This window comes from Lepisma saccharinum, chromosome 9, assembly GCF_977018435.1.
Source record: "Lepisma saccharinum chromosome 9, izLepSacc3.1, whole genome shotgun sequence".
Lineage (NCBI taxonomy): Eukaryota > Metazoa > Arthropoda > Insecta > Zygentoma > Lepismatidae > Lepisma > Lepisma saccharinum.
In genome coordinates this window covers 32,144,528-32,166,395 of record NC_139237.1, presented here as the reverse complement: position 1 = coordinate 32,166,395, position 21,868 = coordinate 32,144,528, and the positions used below count along the sequence as shown (strand labels likewise).

Genomic DNA, 21,868 nt, shown 5'->3' with positions numbered 1-21,868 from the left:
TTGCAATTTTTCAATGTGTTGACTGTGTTCAGAGATACTTGGGTTCATTTCAACTACAAAATGGTCCAAAAATGGAGAACAGTAAAGTTTCTACTATTAGTGTATACGATTTCACAAGTCACCCTACTGAGTATTGATACCTTTCTGTCCATCTTGTGTCGAACAACCTGAGAACGTTACAGTACTTTCCTAGCTATCTTGCACTGCATTTTTAAAACCAAATTACTTTGAGATTGATTGATTTTTTTGCATTATTTTACTTCGCCTTTTGAGCCACTTTTGGTTAATTTCAGAAGATCGGGATGAGCGATGAGATGATAAAATTGATGAATGGACGGAAACCAACAAACGCTTATGTTCATTCTGGGTTTCGAACCCGGGACCCATGATGTGCTAACCACGGGAGGCTGCTCCTTTAAGTAGACTCGAGGGGAAAAAATTATAACTGATTTGACAGTCTCAATATCGCAGAAAATCCACAGAAATGGGCAATAGCCAGGGTTAAAATATGTGCTGAACAATGTACAAAAATTGCTTTTGGACTCTTCTCTGAAATTATCCATTTATATCACCCCCTTAATTCTACCACCCATTACATCAGTACCATCATATTATTTACCAAATATTTTTTTTTTCTAATCCACACCCACTCAACCCAGAGAGAGTAGAAGTACTAATAGCTGAAGCTAACCCAGATGCAGTTACAATCTCCGATAGGGACAAGTTTCCCATTCCGATCTAGAGTTTGGAAAATGGTTTATCAACTTTCTGGATTATCAAACAGTTGGGAAATTTGAAATTATCAAAAACTTAGAACCTGAGAAATACTTAAATCTTTAATAGTAACAAACCATATCGGGAACTTCTAATGAAATTATAATGTTCGTGCTAAAAGTTCACAAGCAGCTGCTTCGGGCAGAAATTACATGTGGCATTACAGAATTTGTGAAATGTCAGGAGATTTCTGAGTATTTTCCAGAGAAATTCCGAAACTTTCAGGAAATTGCAGACATTTGCTTTGCAGTCCCATCTGGTGTGTGAAATTATTTTTTCTTCCTATCCGTATACCGTTCTATGCGCTTACAATTTATGATTACAAAATAAGTCTGAAGAAATGTTTACGAACAAGTCTCTGCACATAGCGGATAGAACAGGTAATCTGGTAATTTTACTGATCCTAAGGGCGGGGGGGGGGGGGGGTTGGACCCGTTTATCTTTCTTTCCAGCACCTGTTTTCTCTCATTCTGTTTCTCTGTATTTTGTCCTTCGTCTGTTTCTCTCTCTCTCTCTTTCTCTCTCTTCCTCTCTCTTCCTATTTATCTTGTACTATTTCCTTTCTCTTCTCTTTCCTTTTCTTATCTTCGCCTGTTTTTTTTGCATATTACTTTACTCTTCTGTTTCTGTATTTCTTTCTAGCACTTTTTAGTAATTTGTGCCTCTCATTATATCTATTTACTTTGTGTAAGGTTGCCTTACGGGATAAGCTAGGAAGAATTTTATCCCGTTTTCAATAAAGTCCCAAACGAAGGCAATGGCTGTGTGTACAACAATTAAACCAGAAGGTAGCAAAAATGAGAAAGCGAAGTATCTGTTAACAATGGTATTCATGGCAATGACACTACGAAAATTCCAGAGGAACGACATTTTTTTTAACCATATAAAGTTTTATTCGTTAATATCCTGCCAGAAATATGGCTAACCATCTCCAATTTGGAAAGAGGATTTACCTAACTACAAGCACTGTTGTTGGATAAAGAAATAAGGTACGAATTTCTTGATTTTAGCGTCCACTAGGGTATGGAGGATTTTTTCGGAGGGGGCTGGAATTGTAAACGTGGACATTGTATAGCACCGTTCTAGGGGAGGGGAAGGATACAATAAAATATTTCCTGTCATTTTTAATCTTAGTTTTAAAAGTTGTTCAAAGACTAAAATGGTAATCGGTTGTCATTTTATGAGTGGGGGATTGCATGCACTACTTGGGTAACACTAAGCCTTGTTTTCATGTTATAAGAAAATACACTACAGTTGCTGACCAAGGTTGTTTTATTATACACTCATTTGATATGTTTTTTGTTATTTAACGTCGCTTTTCTGTCGCTTTTGGCCAATCGCGACCATGAGGATGAGTGTTGATATGATGAAACTAGTAGATGTTATAACACTGACCAGCTGTTCGCTTTTTTGTGTTTTGAACTAAAATACAATATTTAGAACTAACTTGTATATATTTAGAACTAATTTATAATTTCTAAACTAAATAATCTATTGTATATGAATAATTTATGAGTTTCATAAATATACCAATATTAATTTATGAATAATGTACAAGGGATGAGGAGACAGGTGAGTGGATAAGGTTACGCAATTTAGAACTGCACAATTTGTATTCATGTCCAAATATTATTAGAATGATTAAATCAAGAAGACTTAGGTGGGCAGGCCTTGTGTCACGAATGTGAGAGGAAAGAAGAGTTTACAGGATTCTTGTTGGGAAATCTGATGGTAAGAGACCTGTAGGAAGGCCAAGACGAAGATGGAGGGACAACGTTGAGATAGACCTAAAGGAAATCTATAAGGATGGAAAAGATTGGATTGATCTTACTCAGGATTCGGACAGATGGAGCGCTTGTGTTGCTGCAACCATAAACCTTCGGGTTTAAGAATGCTAGAGCGTTAGTTTTTTTGTTAGTTAGGCACATTGTAAATTGTTATTTCAGTATTATTTTAAACTAACACTTTTTTTTTATTTTCAGCAAAGGTAGGGCCCCACCCGAAAAGAAATTCCTGGTTACGCCCATCTTGGCAGCCCAGAGGAGCGATTGCACACGCTGGAACATCTCTGGACAACAATTACGAAGCTTACCTTCAAAGCATAGATACGGTAAGTGACATGTGTCTGCATGTAATGATAAGACGCACATTTTGAGGGAGAGCTGCAACCTGGCGTATGTGTTAACCCTACCTTAGCCGTGCCTAACGTTAAACTTATACTTATCTGAAGGGGGCGCATTACAGACGCACACTTTTTTTCATCACTGAAATTTTAAAGAAACATTTTTCTATGTCGAATCAATATTCTTTTCTTCTTTTTGTAAGTTTAGTTATTTATTAATTATAATAATTACAAAAAGTAATATAATAATCAGTTATTGAATTAGTGTCATACATGTTTTACCATTCAGTAAAACTCGAAAAGACCATATAAATTTTTCATCAGAGCATTTATGTTTATTTAGGTGCAGTTACATATTAATTGTAATAATTACATAAAATGTTAATATATTATCCGATAGGGAAGTATACAGCCTCCTCGATGCCGTAGTGGTAACGTCGTTTCTTCTAAGCAAGTGGCACAGTGGCTTGGTCTCCACTCTAATACCCTAAGCAGTTGCGATTAGCCTATCTGCATAAAGTGGACCTCAAACAAATTATGATCTTGTTTATTTTTCATTTAGTACCTACATAATGAAATCAAAATAACAGGAATCTCTTACCTCAAATTGCTACATGATTTAGCATTTACTTACTATGTTATGCAGCAGTGCGTCAAATAATTTTTCTCTACACAAATGCAACTCTTTCTAAAACAAACAGCTACACTTTTCTAGTCAAGGTTTTGGCGCTACTTAAGGGGAATACCCAGGATTGGCGCCCCGCTTAGGCTCCTTGAGGGAAAAGCTCCCTGTAGAAAGTTGTCTGAAGAAGTGACGGACTATAAGACACCAAAAAGGGCCTTCCCGATGGCGCAGTGGTAGCGTCGTTGCCTTGTAATCAAGGGGTTCCGCGTTCGACACCCGGTGGAGGCACATACAGGCCCGTAACTAGAGGGGGGCATGGGGGCAACTGCCCCCATGAGAGCCTGCTTTGCCCCCCCCCCCCCCTGTGAAAAATACAGAACACATTTCTACCTGAAATTATCACCTATCTTTACAATTATATCCTGTATTACTCTAGCAACATAACAAAGATATTTATTGATTTTGTGATTTATGAAGGTGTGTGGGATTCCATATAATGTCGTATCAGGATTGGGGGAAAAATTCCCTTCATATTCAGACTTCGTGAAATAATTTCGCAATTTTCAAAGTTCAATTTTCTAGAACAGTTGTGACATTTTGAGTAGTCTTGTATTAAAGGTGCCTAATGTATTTGGATGTTTTTCTTGGATGTTTGCTATGAAGTTTAAACAGCATATTTTTTGTTTCCCAAGTCTACCTTTTGGTAATAGCGAGTGGATATTTGATTTTTGTTACTTAGCGTTGCTTTTCTGCCACATCTAGCTAATCGCGACAATTAGTGTTGACGTTAAATTTATGATGAGACACTCACAAACAGTGCTGCAACCACAGGGGGGGCTGTGGCATTGTCCCCCCAATCTTGGAAGGAAGTCCAATCTAGGGGGAGCAAACATTGAAGTAAAGAAACCTGACTAACAGACTCTAAGAATAGCAGGACAAATGGATACTCAAGATGGAAGTGTTTCTTGAATTTTTCTTCTATACGGCTAAGGACACTTTCAGGGGACAGAGGGGCAATTGCCCCCTCGATTTCAAATTTTATACAAATAAAAGTACATTTCGTAAAATTTTGGCATGAGATGGACGAGGATTATGAACCTCGACCTATACAGTTGTACAATCTGACAATGGATGGATGTTCTTGTTTTTTTGTTTTTTGTTTTAAACATAGAGGTGTGTTTTCGCTTATTTCAATGCCAGCCAGCGTGCATGCAAAGAAGGGAGGGAGACCATAACGGATAATTCTTATTTCGATTTCAATACTTTTGCTAGTTACGATTCACCTACTATCTAGAAGGACGATGGCTAAAAGCGAGGGAAGGAGAGAAATGTTACCTTTTACCCCTTTGCCTGTGTGTGATGAAATAGTTTTACATGTATGCGGCTGTATAGTGATGCGAGGATGAAAGCAATTTCGAGCATCTTCGCGTTCAGCCAACAAGGGGAGAAAAAAAAGAAACATTACACATGGGGGTGAGGGGCACAACAGCCACAGTACGGTATTGTCCATGGATGTTAAAACTTTTGGGTTTTTCTGAATAGACGGACATATCAGTTTTGCAGTCTCCAGATGGGACCGGAGCTTTCTTTTTTTGGACAAGGGGGTTCAGATCAATGCTAAAACTTTTGTTCACATCAAAATAAAAGAAAGAATTTTACTCCACTGCTGACTTGTTCAATTTTTTTTTTTTTTTGTATTGAAAAGAATGGGGCGTACATTTCTACTTCTGCATGTATGCAAAATATAGTTAACTTCTGTTGTCAAGCGAATGGAGATAAAAAAGAAGAAGAAGCGAAGCTATTTTGGTTAATGGCAACGATGAGGATTTTGATGAAATTGAGGAAGTGGGCACTTAGAAAACATACGTCTGCTTCGCAGTGCATTACACCAACAACTACAATTGTCCCCCCTCCCCACACTAGGCGGCGTACTTTTGTCGGTCTACGATTCTGAGGGCTTAAGTTACTATGTTTACATATTTAAAAAAAATGACCTGAGCAATAAAATGTAACAATACCAATCCTGACTTTGTCGGATGACGTAATGGTAACCCACCCCCCGGTGCTGTATAGACTTAAATGTTTGCATAACATGAAATACTGTTAATGGAAATGTGTTGTTTCTAATGTTCAATATAAGTAGTGTAGAAAGCCATATTATAAAATCGAGAAAGTATGAGGTCTTGCCTGTACTAAAATTAGGCTAAGATGCCTATAAAAGCTTATTGCTCAAGTGTCCTCCTCTATCAATTTTAAGATTTTTGTACAGAAAAAGTTTTTGAGAAAGTATGACCCCCCCTCTTAGATTGATTTGGCTATACCTGTATCTGTCAGATTGTTATTCATAAGCTTGTTAAAAATATGTCCCTCTCGATACTGTTTTGGCTTCACTTAAAACTAATCCAATAAGCTCATAAGAGCTTTTTGATTACACAGTAGTACACTGTAATATATATAATCTTAAATACTTGTTTAAAATATTTTTATACTATTATGTTAATATGTTGACCTGAAATGTCCTGAATATTTAAATTTAGGACCGGGCTCAACTGATATATCTAATACTAAGACAATGCATTGTGCAGAGATCTTCTAGAATTGCTCTGTTTGGTTTCGCGTAGGTATTTTTAATTTGTTGAGTCTCTCTGGTTTCGCGTAGGTATTTTTATTTTGTTGAGTCTCTCAGTTTGGTAGATACAGCGCGTGGGTATTTTTATTTTGTTGAGTCTCTCTGTTTGGTTTCGCGTAGGTATTTTTATTTTGTTGAGTTTCTCAGTTTGGTTTCGCGTAGGTATTTTTATTTTGTTGAGTTGCTCTGTTTGGTTTCGCGTGGGTATTTTTATTTTGTTGAGTTGCTCTGTTTGGTTTCGCGTGGGTATTTTTATTTTGTTGAGTTTCTCTGTTTGGTAGATACAGCGATATACAAGATCGATACATAACACACGCTATTAGGTCATTGCCTTTCTATGTCTGTGCAGACATGCAATTGTACTAGGTCAGTGATTCTGTAGGTCACTGCTTCTGTGGATCAATACTTATTCTATCTTTGTGCGTGTAGGCTATTAGTTTTTACAACCTGTCATTTATTAAGTATAGAATTTTGATTTGAACCCCAAGAAATTGTATATAATAAACCTAGGATAAAAAAATACCCACACACTAAATATATACACTAAGTATACAAAACATATTGCTAAACCCAATTGATATTTTATATTAAATATAGAGTTTTAATTTAAACCCCAAGAAATCTTATATAATAAACTAATAATAAAAAAATATTAACATATTAAGAATACAAAGCATATTATTAAAACACAATTAATATTTTATATTAAGTATAAAGTTTTAATTTGAACCCCCAAGAAATCTTATATAATAAATTAATAATAAAAATGCCAAATCAAAAATATTGTAATCAATGCAATAAAAATATTTCTAGCCCCAATTGGGCTAAACACCAAAAGAATTGTGATCCAAAAAAATATAGAACACTTACAAAAATATACCCAAAATGCTATAGAAAATATAACATGGAATATTTCTTATATAAACATAAAAATACTTGTTATGTACAGTCTTCTACTTTATCTCAGCCATCTATATCTTCATCTGGTCTAAAAAGAAAACTTGAAACACCTGTTAATCATAAACCAGCAAAGAAGCCTCGCAATGCACCCATCCATAGCAGTTTTAATGGCCAACTAAGGGATTACCGTTTTATATCAGAGCCAAAATGTGATATTAAGAATTTTTTAAATAATATAAATCCTGATATGCAAGCTATTCTAAATGTACAAAATGGTTCTTATAAACTATCTTTCAAATTATTTACACAATATAAGAAATCAAATGGAACAAAATTTACACAGCCCCACATAACAGAAACTGTAGCTATATATTCAAATACAAATTTAGACAAAATAATAAGCAGGTTGATAGAGCAATTGAATATTAAACATTCTGAGTTTGTTTGTTTTAAATCCCGACATTCGGGACGGGAAAAATTCTCAATTTCCCGAAAAAGTCGGAAAATTTTCGAGACGGGATGTGTTCGAAATTTCCCAAAGCTCTTGAAATCTCGAATTTTACCTGTAATTTCCATCTTAAGTGCTTGTTTTTGCACTTCTGGTACAAAACCTAACAATTTCCGATAAGTTCCAGACATTTACAATGCAGAGAACGTCTAGAATTGACGACGTTTTAAAATGACCATTCGGAATTTCCAGACTGCTTGGGATCCCAAAAAGTCGGGAAGTAATTTCCGGAATTCGGGATCGGGACGGAAATCCCGGACCCGACTTTTCGGGATCCCGCACACCTCTACTGCAGGGACAAAAGTTGTGGGTAATAGCCCCACTTTTTCCGCCACTACTGAAGTAGGTTAGGATTTATATTCATCTAAATTTCAAGAAACTAAATATTATAGAATTACTTCCTCGTCCTGAAAAAAATCACGGTGAAATATTTCATGCTGCCTGAATAGTTTATATAGCAGAAAACAACCTGCAGTGTCATAATAGATTCTCCAGATCAATTAATCTTTCAAAGTACAAAATTATGTTACCAAAAGTAAGCATCTGCGCTTCATTCAGTTATACAGACCAATGAATCGTATCGCAAAAGAAAAAAAATCACGTCATGATCAAAATCACGCATTGTGTATTCAGATATTAGTTTCCATTTCCAGCTTCCACCAGTCTCAAACTTACAGGACGATACGAAACAAGAAACTGAGAGGTTTCAATTTCTACAGTAATGGACGGGTCTTTCTTGTCGCACAACATTTTGCTACCTTGTTCATACATAGCTAGCCTGCCTAAAGCCCCTATCACACGGAACTGGATTTCTAATTGGAATGCTCTAGTTGACGCTGGACTGGCTACCCATTTGCTAGTTTTCGCCTCACACGGTACTTGGGCCGTGTCCGGATTGGCAAGCGCTCCGTACCGTTCTCTCCCGTTGTTCTCGCGTGCCGTTGAAGTCACGTCCAAGTCGTCCGAATCTGCATGTTCCCTTGTAGTATGGTTGTCACTTTTCCCGCCAGGTGTCAGCCCGAACTTCACCCACCGCGCTCTGGGGCGCAGGCGCACCGCACGGAAGCAGAAGGCAGACGCCAAACAAACATCACAATGATTTCCACCTATTTACTACTCATATTAAAAATGTAACATGCTATTTCATCATTTATAATTTTTCTACATTCAGTATTATCGATAAAATGTTAAAGTATCACTGAGTTTTACATCGTCTAATCAGTAAATGTTGTCTGTACAAAGTGAAAGTTAGAATATGGCTGCCAAGCGCAGGGTCACAGCGAGTTCAAGCGTGCATCTGTCGCGCCTCTCTGCTCTCCCCTCCGACTCCACGTCTGCAGCGAATTCGGACAACGGAGGTTGGCTGAGTCCCCGGATGGAACGGTGCTCTAGGTGACATCTGATGCCGATTCGGACGCGGCCTTGTTATACCGTTCTTGTCGATAGTCTTTCGTTCCCATAATGGCTGCCGCGCGAGATGTAAACAACGTATCACTTCACACTTTTAAAATACGATAACTATCCAACCGAGAGGAATATCGCATCGCATTAAATGGTTTTAGGTATAGAAGAACGGCGCTGATAAAATACATACTTTACAACGTTTACTATACACGTATGGAAGAATATTTTAGCTTTTTCAATTGTAAACATGCCTTTCGTGTTGTATGCACTCGGAAGCCACAGACAAAAAAAAGGCTACTTTACAAATTCACAGAATATCTTCACATGGCCAAACTTTGCTCTGATTGGCTGTTCCACAGAATCTAGTCGAAGAAGTTAGTAGCAATTAGAACATGTCCTATTCCTCAAAACCAGTCAAGCAGTCAGCCAGGCGGCCATGATTACTACCCAGAAAGTCAGTTCATCGCCAACTAGGGCATTCCAACTAGAAATCCAGTTCCGTGTGATAGGGGCTTAATTTAACAACATAGAAATTTAGCCTAAAATTAAAAAGCTTTCTCCCGTGACGTCAGAACATAAGGTTGCTCAAGTGTTGTGCGATAAGTGAGACCTGTAAAGCACGGATTAATTGACACAGATTCAATGAAAAACAGGGTTGCCCAACAAAAACATTATCACAGACTATAAAATATCTACCACCAAAATGTTTTTTAAACACTTGTAAAAAAACATGTTTAAAACACATTGTTTTAAACGTTTAAAACATTTGTAAAAAACAAAGCCGTGGGTTTTAAACGTTTAAAACAAAGTGTTTTAAACACTTTTGTTTTAAACATGCCAACCCTGTTCTGTACACATGGCCAAAATCGCCTTATTTAATTGCGATAGGGACAAATCGGTGAAGAAGAAAAATAAGTCATACATCCCCCTCCCCCGCCCAAGCGAACGATCAAAACTACGCATATGTAGGTTAGGTCTGTTAGGTTTGGTTCTTTAGCATAAATACACTGCAAAACTATTATTTATGCTAAGAAAACTTAACCTAACTAGCCTAACCTAACAACTTGGGCATTTACCCGGTGCATGGCCAGCTTTATTAACCCGGTGACGTCAGAACGCTAGGTTGTCCTCGCGTTGTGCGATAAGGGAGACGGAGAGACTTTTCTCCGTGTCGTCGTGGCAACTGTGATTAATACAACAGGTTCGAAATAATGTTGAAAGTTGCTGCGTATGGATTTTGCATGGAAGATTTATGTGTTAAATGTCACAGCACGTATAAAGTAAACGTTTTGCACAAACGTTCTGTATTATTATTTGCACTGTGCGAGTAAAGGAGAAAATGTCCAGCAAAAATATCGTTTGAAAGCTTTGCAAAAACTACACAAATCCATACATGGCACACCTGCCCAGTCCCTTTCAGATGTCATCGAATATTAGATAAAAGTCCATTATTGGCTGTGTTAACTAAGCGTGATGTATTTCACCACCTGGTTTGTGAAAAGGATGTGATGGTTTTCTTTAAACGTTCTTGTATGGCAAAGTGAAAAGAATACATTACACTCTGCAGGCGCGTGCCCAGGATTTTCGTAAAGGGGGGGTTATGAATCACACATTTTCCAGTTCACAGGTCAAATTTCTTGTAATAAATTAGATAATTAATATACTTGGATTTTACCCCCAACGAACGCAATCAATGTATTTGCTATGGATGCTTCATGTTTTTATTGCATCATATAAAAGCACCTGCTTGAATATTTCCAAATTATTAATATTTTATATTTAATTTCTCAAATATAATTTTTAAACAAAAAGTATGTGCACTCAACATTGTAACAACATTAAAGAGATTAAGACTACTTGATGTCTTAAATACAGTAATAAATAAGGTACCACAGTTCAACAATTTAAATTCTGAAATTTAGGCATCGAGGTTTCTGTGCGAGTTCTGACAGTATGTCGTCACAAGTAACTTTTATATCACGATGAATGTTCAGAGCAGCTAAACCATTTAAAATCTTTCTTCGCAAATGGTATTTCGAAGATAGGTCTTCAAGTGCCTCAAAGTTGAGAATGATTTCTCATTTGATGTTGTTGTTACCGGGATCGTACATAATATGAGCAAACGTGTGTTTACCCAGGGAAATATTACTTCACTGCACATATCAATTGCTTCAAGAGCATTTACTAGACGTCTTTGCATTGCTGTAAGATGACGATACCACAGTTTCATTTCAGTGTGAGCGTCGTCGCCTTGTAATCAAGGTGTCCCGGGTTCAATACCCGGTGGAGGCTAATAGTGGTTCGGATCTCACTTTAAACTTTAGGCCCAGTCCCGATTAGCCTTACTGTGCATAAAGTGGATTTAAAACATTAATTCAATCAACATTGTACTTGTTGTGGAGATGGTTTTGCTAAATATTGTGTACATTTTTGGCATTGTATTATTATATTATTGGTCAAAACATTCGTTTGACAGTCGACAAACAAATACGAACCGCTTCAGTAATTAACATTTTCTACTACAGTGTCATTAATGTGTCATATTCATTTTCATATTAGGTCTATGGAGAGGAATTTTGTATAATGTTAACGTTATGGAACTGCGAAACCAACTGTTGAAGGGGCCACTCCCCCCTTCCGCTCCGAAGCCCAGTACCGCACCACAGGATCTGTCACTGAGCCCGACAAAATCTTGCCAGACAGTGCTCGAAATGCAAATTCGTAGCCGAAAAGGGAGGGGATGTTTGATCGATTTTGGAAATACGAGGGGTACATCCTTGTATGGATCAACATGGAGACAATACAGTAGGTGGAGGATGCTCAATATGAAAATTATTCTAATTGGGGGTATGATTTGTGAAACTTTCTTAACTGAAGGCAGCATCCCCTACTTCGACCACTGATGCCAGAAAAGATGCTTTCAGAAAATGAATTTATTACTGCACACGTATATTACTTATTGTATTTGTTGCGTTTGTACAAGAGAAATATTCAGAAGATTTGTAAGGAATATTTACAGTTAATAGGATGCCTATCTAGTCTATCCCGTGTCGTAATACAAACTGTATCCCTTTCCTACAAAATAATAAAACTGTCCATGCCAACCGTGATTTTATAATGTGGTTGCATACATATACACTAGCGACATTAGTGCCACTGCTCCGACGCCAGGGTTTCAAATACCTTGGTGGATCTATAAGATAGGTAATATCGTTTTTCGAGGGTTCGTGAACAAAACAAAAAGTAAATGATTTTAAAGTCCATTTTATATTCAGATACGTTAATCGGGACTGGTCTTAAAGTTTAAATCGGGATACGTACCACTGTGCAATGCACCTTCACAGGGGATCAAACCCAGGACCTCTTTGATTACACCACCATCGGTGTGGACCCTGAAATCATTGAGGAAACTTGTTCATCATAATGTTCTCTCGCCCTGCGAAAGTTTATTGGTGATATAGGGTGACATCCTACGCACGTCTTCCAGACATACACACGCGGGCACACCCCTCCCCTGCACACACACGATTGTATGCTTACAGCACATGCTGTGCCCTCCCAGAAAAACAATTCTAAATCCGCCTATGGATATATCTATCAAATAATGAACGTCACTTACCTCGACAGTTCCTTGACATAATTTTGCAACAAGGTTTGCAATATCTTCTGTTATGCCTTCTTGTTGAATATCAAGAGTCTGAAAGTTCGCACGTTTCACTCTCGCAATTCGGATGGAATTCCTCTGAACTTAAATCGACCTTTTCTGACGTTCTATTTGTGGAAGGTGAAGCTTCAACTTCCATTTTTTGTTTCTTTTTGAAATAATCTAATAATGTATTTCTCCTCTTTTTTCTATCCATCTTTAGTTCCACCTCAAAAATCTATTACACATGCAGAAACGTAACACACAACACGACCACTTCGACTTGCTACCTTGCAGACTGCAACTCGCTACAACCCCAGTGAACACCAGGACTTGGGAGAAAGATACCGGGCGGTCGAATGTCTGAACCATGCATCCAGCTTGGTCCAGCTCAAATTACGTCACCAGTGTTGACAGCAACCAGTAGTGTCAGTGTCAGTAGTGTTGGCAACTGCTAAATTATTTACGCACAAATTCAAGCGAGATCTTTCACACATGTTACAAGAAAATTCAATAAACTGAAGGCTGGAAATTGGTTGCGAAAAAAATATCTAATTTGTAAAGAGCACAAGAGTAAAACGTATAATATTTTGGCATATTAATTGCTTTTATTTTGTTTATGAAACTGACTGGGCCAGTTGCGCTATATAACGCATCCTCCCTTCCTCCCGGCATGCTATTGTACAAAACATCGATTGCCTACTTCGTAAAACCATGCCTCACTACTGCCTGCAACAATTATTATTATTATTATAATTATTGATATTTTGAAATAAATATGCATCCAGGTGCGAAATAAGATTTTGACTTACTTTGCTACTAATTGTAGTGATTCAAATCTCACAGAACTTTGCTCTGCTGGTATAAATGGTATAAGAAGGGGAAAGAAAGAAAAGGGAAGTTAGCAGCACTGTCGTAACAGGAAAGGGAGGGTCATTCTCCTAAGAGGGTCATCGTGGGTGAAAGAAAGGGGAGGAAGGATTCCTTCAGTTCGCATTCCAAGGGTTGCGGCTCTTTTCTTGACCATACTGAGAAGGAAGTTCTCCTTCCTTTTCAGTGACTAAGGAATGAATGAATGCTTGTGCATTGCTGTAACTCAACTCCAATATTATCAAAAGTAATTGAAGGAGCAATACATTTCTCATTGCCAAATGTAAACATTTTACAATATTGGCAATTTATGAAATAAAATGTATTTCTGCTTTGAATTTTTTTAAATGACGAAACCAATGGGGGGGGGTTTAACCCCCACCAACCCCCCCCCCCCCCCTGGGCACGCCACTGACACTCTGGTATTTCATTCATTCCCTTGGACAGCATTAAATCTATACTTTAGTATAGCAACGCGTACATAACTTCTTCGAGTACTTGTCTTGGACCTTCTTTTGCAAATCTGCTAAATGCCCCGTCATAAGTTTGATTAATGAAATTATCCTCCAGTTTATACTTATTGACAACAATTTTTCCATGAACAAATAACCCGTCAGATATACCTACAATCGACCACTCACATCAGTAAAACCAATGAATCGTTTCTTAAGACAATCCTCGTCCTTATGCACTTATTTCAAGACTGTTGGCAATTGGGACCTACAGTTAACATCAGATGTTTCGCCCAACATAATTGAAAAAAAAAAAAAAAGATTTTTATTCAAAAAAATTTTCACTGACAACATGACTAAGTATGTGTATTAGATCATTGCATTGCATGGTTTACAATGATAGAAATAGCACTCGAAAAAATTTAATCCTGATGACGTCAGAGAAACCCTGTCGTAAACATGGAGGCTAAAAAAAGTAGCCCTTTTATGACCAGACCTTCAAGCGCTCCTTGGGTATCTTCCGAACAGGTAGAGAGATTTGCACAAATTCTGCGATGACCTGGGCTGGAAAACACCGTTGTCCTCAATAGGAAACGTAGCATGAGTGTTGGCCACGGGAAATAGTGCTGGGTTCTCATTCTAATGCGCTAAATTTAGAGAATCCCTTGTGTATTTCTAGCTGTTTCATGGTGTCTCTTGGCTTATTTCGCAAAAATATGGGAATATTCTGACTTATTTTTTACTTCTTCCCTAAGATGTTTGAAATGCAGTATTTTTATTATTTTTGTTTTGTCATCGCCACATCTCCCAATTACCGGATGCATCACCTCTGACAGAAAGGCTAATCGGGACTGGACCTACAGTTTAAAGTGGGATCCGAACCATTATGTGCCTGCACCGGGTATTGAACCTGGGACTCCTTGAATACAAGGCAATGAAGTTACCAATACAAGCAACAGGAGGATTTTTATATAAACATATTGGTGTATGGTGAAACTGCTGATAATTTTACCCCTGTGATATTTCTAAAATAGCCAAGAAGTTTGTACAAAATTCTACCACTTGAAAAATATTTTTATGAAATATACAGGTACAGTTGAGCACTTTAGTTCATAATGTGGATGGACAAATATGGTGTTTCTTTTTTGTCAAAGCTAAAAAACTATTGTGATGACCTGTGGAGGAGAGGTGATTAAACCTTTCGGTGTATTTATTTAAAGTTTAGTTTTATGTTGGATTGGTTAGCGCAACTAGTAAATTTTATCAGCATCAGTAAAACTATCATTTCACTTCATGTGCGTAGTACATCCCACACAGCATACAAATACCCAGAAAATATCTTATATATCTTCTGGATATTCATGTCGAAGTTCTGGAGGAATGACCATCCGACATCCGTTGGATATACCCTAGATATCCAAATGTCCCTCCAGAGGACATCCATAGGACATCAAGGAAGGATATGATTTAGACATTCTCTGGATATTTTTGTGGATGTGATTATAGTACATGCTTGGATTATAGTACATATTGACATGCGTGAATCACTTCTGTTTGCCACATATTGATGACGTTGTGCATGATTTTTTATGATTTTATTTTACTTGTCATAAATATAATGTAGTGATTCCTTTCCTCTTCTAGGTCTTTTGAAAGATGCTTCCGTTATAAATAAATACAATCACAGCTCCAGTGATACCTAAATTCTAGTTTAACTTAATTGAAAAGGCTGACAGAGGAAACAATGGACCAACAAGTGCCACCTCCTCCAGATCCTCGATTCGACTTCATCGGAAACTATGTTCAAAAGACTATGCGCTTGAAAGCTGAGAAATGGGCAAAGGCATTAAATATTGACGACACAAAAACCGTGATAGCAGAATTTTTGGACAATAGTGAAATTCAGATTCTTGTTATTACGCAAAACACTGCTGCACAGCTAATACCATCGACAACTTTTCCTGTAAGCATAAAAAATAAAGCAGTGTATTTTGTGAAGAAGAGTAAAGAGACTGTGACTAAAGATAACATGAGAAGTTTACTTATATTTGGAGATTTAGCTCCAAAAATTATTGATGAATTGGCAGCTCTGGTGGATGAGGTGAGTAAGACATGTGAAGAATTTGTTCATGTTTGGATGATAGTCCATTTAAAAATAAGTTTTTATTATACGTGAATAACTCCTGTTTGTTTTATTGTTGTTTATATACATGTTGTGCATCATTTGCATGTGAGAGGGAATAATGAAAATGCAGATTTAGAATGTATTTTACAGGAAGTACGAGAGTAATTTTTTTTCAACCTCCGATGGACCATAAACATAAGACAAGTGTAAGTAACAAAATGAATTTATTACCAAAAGTTATGTACATACCTGGTTACTTTTCGACATAATCATCGTTAAGATACAGGCATTTGTCGTATCGTGGGACTAGCTTTCCGATCCCCTCTGCGAAGAGCGTTGCCGCCGGTGATGCGAGATAGGCCTGAACGTTGTTTTGAAGCTCCTCATTGGTGTGGAAACTATGGCCTCCTAGCCAGTTCTTCAATGCAGGGAAGAGATGAAAATCACTTTGCTCTGTAACCCAACACCTTCTGGAGCAGTTTAAATGGGAAGTGTTCGATCACCCGGCGTATAGCCCCGACTTAACGCCGAGTGATTTTCATCTCTTCCCTGCATTGAAGAACTGGCTAGGAGGCCAAAGCTTCCACAACAATGAGGAGCTTCAAAACAACGTTCAGGCCCATCTCACATCACTGGCAGAGGGGATCAGAAAACTCGTTCCATGATATGACACATGCCTGTCGAAAAGTAACCAGGTATGTACATAACTTTTGGTAATAAATATATTTTGTTACTTACACTTTTCTTATTTTTATGGTCCATCGGAGGTTGAGAAAAAATGGCCCTCGTATGTATGAATTTTCCCCATGACCGGGAGTAAAAGGAAAACCTTAAAAATAATTCAGGCACCAGCCCCTTGTTCTCAGGAGCCAGCCTCCTTTTTTTTCAGTCCAAGAAAGCCACGAATCAAACTAACAGAAAGCTACACATTGCAGGATTGGATTAAAAGTAATGACTTCTTGCGTCGGAGTGACCTTCCTAAGAAGACAACCAGTGACACTATGAATAATTATGCAATACATACTAATATGTGTCCGAATCTACCATATGACTGCAAATTTAAAATTTTGTTAGCAAGAGTGCAAAAATTTATAATAGTATGTTTATTATTCTGATTTAATGCACATAAAAAAAACACTGTGCTCATGGTTTTTTAAAAAATTCGAAGCTGATGGAAATTTCCATATGTGAACTTGAAATATTAATAAGAAATTTTCAGAACTGAATGTGAGAAAAATCAGGCACCAGATGAATATTTTCAGGTGTCCTTTATTTTTCTAACCCCACCTCAGGTATCCATTGATTAGAAGCTGGGTGAACCCGAGTCATTCTGGGTGAGGCATTGTTGGAAAAATTCTCACCTGAAATCACTCACCTTGAAAATCTAACCTGGCTCTCTTGCAATGCAGTGAGATATGCTACTGTCTGATCCACAGTGGTTCTGCAGAGTTATTTTTATTTCATTATTTAAAATATAATGTATGTGCGTATAATATTTCATGTTCTTTTTTCAGATTTTTGTGCCATTGTTATCTAATCCACAAAATCACAAAGGGTGGCCCTCAGTAGTGTCTGAAGATATAACAAAACATGTTCACAGCTTGAAGAGTACAGTTTACCAGGTCAAAGGCCAAGTGAATGGAGAAACCATTTTGCCAATGCCTGTGGGAGTTGAACGTGTACATGAAGCAGAGAAGGTGGTTACTGAAAGGTAATTGCATTTTTTTTGTATAGGAGATAAACATCATTCATGCATGAACACAGCATTGTAGGCAAATTCAGGTGGTGCCCTTGATACACTTGTGAAATACAAAAAAATCTTCAGTTGTTGTTGAAGAATTCAAATAAAATTGTATTAGGTCTTCACTTTTGGCAACTGTACACAGTTTTTATGTTCATAAATATGGTGGAAAAGTTGCATTTTGGTTCTTTGGAATACAGGCACATGGGATATGTTTTGATATCAGTTTATTGGTTAATTCACATATTTCATTTAGGTAGCATCGTCACCTTGTAATCAAGGGGTCCCGTATTCGATACCAGGTGGAGGCACATAGTGGTTTGGATCCCTCGTTAAACTGTAGGTCCAGTCACGATTAGCCTGACTGTGCATAAAGTAGACTTTACACACCAAATCAATAAACAACAACAACATATTTAATTTACATTTTGGGGGGATGGGGAACAATTAATTTTACTGTAATTCTTTTATTCTGTTCTTTACAAACTTTATAACAACATCTGACAATTAGATTAAATACATCAGACAATAACTGCAAAGATTGCATCATCCTTGTTTCCATCCTGGGACTCTCAGGTTTATGACAAGTTATGTCAACTGAAATGATTCATCTTTAAAGACATGTGGCAGTACTGAAATGGGTTATTTTAATAAATTTAAATTACATTAAGTATGAAAAGATTCTCTCGGGCTATTGACCAGGTGAGTGCTGGAAAGGATTCCAAGCTTTCGAGAGCTAACATCACTCTCATCTTCAGGATCTGACTTCTATCCTGAAGATGAGAGTGACATTAGCTCTCAGAAGCTTATAATTCTTTCCACAACTCACCTGGTCAATATATAATCTTTTTATCATTCATTGCCAGGAAAGCCTCAAGACTTACTACATTAAGTATGTTATTCATTTGTTGTAAAACAAGCTGCCTTGTGTTTTTTGTAAACATTAGATTCATATGTCTTTTTGCTACTTAACTGAATTTCCGTGACTACACTCTGGAGATTAACTGTTATACTTTATAACAGCGGATCAAAGTACCAGACACGTAGCTTGTGAGTTTTTCTCTCAAATTTTCACCAACCACCTGTTGGCTTCCTCAGGAATGGGTTAGTAGGCAACCATGCATGGATGGCATTTCTCACCTTAATTTTACTGTTTTTTATCTATACCTATCTGTTTGACATGCAGTGAGTTTTTTATGCTGTAACTTCATCTTCTGTACGTAGTTCCTGAGGAAGGCAACAGGTGGTTGGTGAAAATTTGAGATAAAAATCTCATAAGGTACATGTCTTGTTCTCTTATTTGATGTGATCATGTTATTGACACGAATCGTGAAATACATCTTATTTTATTCAATTGCCAAATATCACCTAAAGGTTGAAGTTGGAATGTTTACCTATGCTCTTGTAGATACCCAAGACCCCTGCCTAAACTCTATGGTGCAACAAGTCTTTAGAGGTTAAGGCCTGCCAAAAGCATTCAATTGGGTGATGTGTGGTCACCACATTCAGGCCCATTACCACTGTTACCTGACTTTCTAGGCTATTACTTATTTCTTTTAAGCCTACTGATGGTGTAGTGATAATGCTATCACCTTGTAACTAAGTTGTTCAGGATCGTATCCAGGTGGAGGCACATGGACCTGTGGTTTGTATCCCACTTACAACTGGGCATTCAGTACCGATTGGCCATTTGAGCATAAAGTGAAAAAAGCAAAAAAAAAAATTTGGCTATTATTTCTTTCAAGTAGTTCCCCATGATGTTTGGCCAATACTAAAATTTCTCTTTTCTGTCAATTCTATTTTTCCTACTTTTCAGTCGATCTATTACAGTTATTTTATGAAGCTTTTATACTTGGGTTAATTGCAACAATGAAGATGCATGATTAACTGATAAATGGATGATGAGGTAAACAGCAGAATGATACATCCATGCCTTGACCAGGTTTGCTTTGCATTTCTCTTTTTCACACAACCACAAGAAGTACATGTTTACATTAATGTGCAATATAAAATAGCTGTTGTTATATAGACAATCAGAAGAGTTTTTGCTTGATGTACTTAGTTTTTAAGGCAAGAACATCATTAGATATTTTGTATAAGATTTCTCTATTATAGTTGTAAGTTTTAGTTTATGTGTGTGACAAAATTATATATTTTTTTTTCAGTAATGGTGAGGTGGTTGATCTATATTTGAAGAGTGCCATAGAGGGAGTTGTAATTAAGTGGGTTCAACAAATTAATGATGTTCTAATTCAAGATTCCTCTGAGGCATTTTCAGGAGGGCGAAACCCAACTCCTTTTGAAGGTAGGGTATTAAGGTTTAAGTATTTAAGTGCATGAAATGTGAAGGTCAATTCTTGCAAACTCTCTTCTTCAGTTGGTTGCACATGTACAGAAGGGTGCAACAACTTTGCTTTTCATGTTACAATGCACCAGGAGATGTGTTACTGCAGCTTTTCACTCTAAGGGCAAGAACACGGTGAAGCACAAGGACCCTTGCTCATCGACACGGAGCCAGGTCAGGCCATAAAAACGTCAGGATATAATGAATGAACCGGCTGTTGCACAGGCACCTCAACCACCATTGCACAAGCTTCTCCCACTCAAACTGTTCCCCAATTCTTTCAGTTCAGCGGTAATAGTGGCCATGTTACATTATTATTGTAATTTTTTTTAGATAAAATGTGCAACGTGCCACCACTCCTTGCTCCGGCTGGTCAGTTGGGAGCACCAGTTCTCACCCAGGGTTCGGGATTAAGAAGATCCACCCTTCCTCCAGGAAGGAAACCACCGAATTGCGACACGTGACAATAAATAAAAATAATTCAAATACTTTATAATTAAAATGTCCAAAATCTTTAATTACGAATCGCGCGCGTACATACTTATTCGCACAAGCCAAAAATATAATGTGTTGGGTCCTGCTCGCTTGTAGGCAGTGATGAGTAACTTATTTATCACAAGAGAATCCGCGCACCGCCTTCACCATTAATAGCAAGACCTCAACTGCTACCTCAAGCGCGAGGCGCAGCATAACAGATTGTTCTAACTTACAATACAAACTCAGAACATAAAATAACACAAGAAAAACTGATAATTTATATAACACATCAATGTTAATTAGCGATAGTAAGCTAAAGTTCAGGTTGGCAACAATTAAAAATGCCAACGTGGAAGTTTTTACATCGCCAAGAACACGAAGCGTGGTTCCCCCACTCCTAACATAAACAGCCAATAGGAATACGATATTTTATTGAAAACGAGGGAGAAATACTTTGCTATAATATTACAACGTTAAACTTTATAGAAATAACTAAACTGATTTTATCAAATAAATCATATTTGCCCTTGCACATAAAAATGATTAAATAAAGATTTAGTTTATAACGAAGACAAATTACTTCAATCTTGTACATTGTTGAACAAAAATAGATATTAAAAAGAAATGTATTTAACTTGTGCTTAAAAAAAAACAATGAAAACGTTGCATATATTATTTGGGATAATTATTAGCCTATGAATTCTGAATAAATATTGCAAAAATACGCGAATAATATTATAACATAAGATAAATCGTGAATATATACATGAATTATAAAAACAATTAAGTATAAATAATTTAATAAAAGTTCTTAACTTGAAAGTATACGAATAAGATAAATGCCAATATACAACTTAAATCTGCCTAACATGGCGGTCGTTACAAATGTCCAGTGATATTGGTAGTGAAGATTGGCTTGTCATTAGTTTCCAATATTTGTGTAATTTCGTGTGAATACACTTTAAAGAAAACATTAAAATATGTAGAAAGAAAGTCTTGGAGCCCCCTTCCTCCTTCTCTGCATTTGCATATATTCGACACTGCCCCTCAAGATGCCTAAAACTAAAAGTAAATTGTCAATTAGTATAAGAGTAAAATGTGATTGCCCGACTTCCCCCTCCCACCCGTTTGTTCAAGTAAAAATATGTAACACAATGTATTTCATGTGGTGCGAGCTAGGGATGGCCAGATCCGGATCCTCGCGGATCCGAAATCCGGATCCTAAAATTTTTCGGATCCGGATCTGGAAATCTC

At 37.2% G+C, this 21,868-nt stretch overlaps 1 protein-coding gene across 1 annotated transcript in view; it reads left to right on the top strand.

The window, feature by feature from the left end:
- Positions 1–21,868, top strand: part of Dhc93AB (Dynein heavy chain at 93AB) — a 584,738-nt gene that overhangs the window by 11,497 nt on the left and 551,373 nt on the right. Inside the window, exons 2-5 of the mRNA XM_083127975.1 lie at positions 2,757–2,884; positions 15,572–16,028; positions 17,567–17,763; positions 19,959–20,098. Of these exons, the coding sequence (XP_082984101.1) occupies positions 15,672–16,028; positions 17,567–17,763; positions 19,959–20,098 (694 nt within the window). The 5' untranslated portion in view covers positions 2,757–2,884; positions 15,572–15,671. The remainder of the gene's footprint in view (positions 1–2,756; positions 2,885–15,571; positions 16,029–17,566; positions 17,764–19,958; positions 20,099–21,868) is intronic.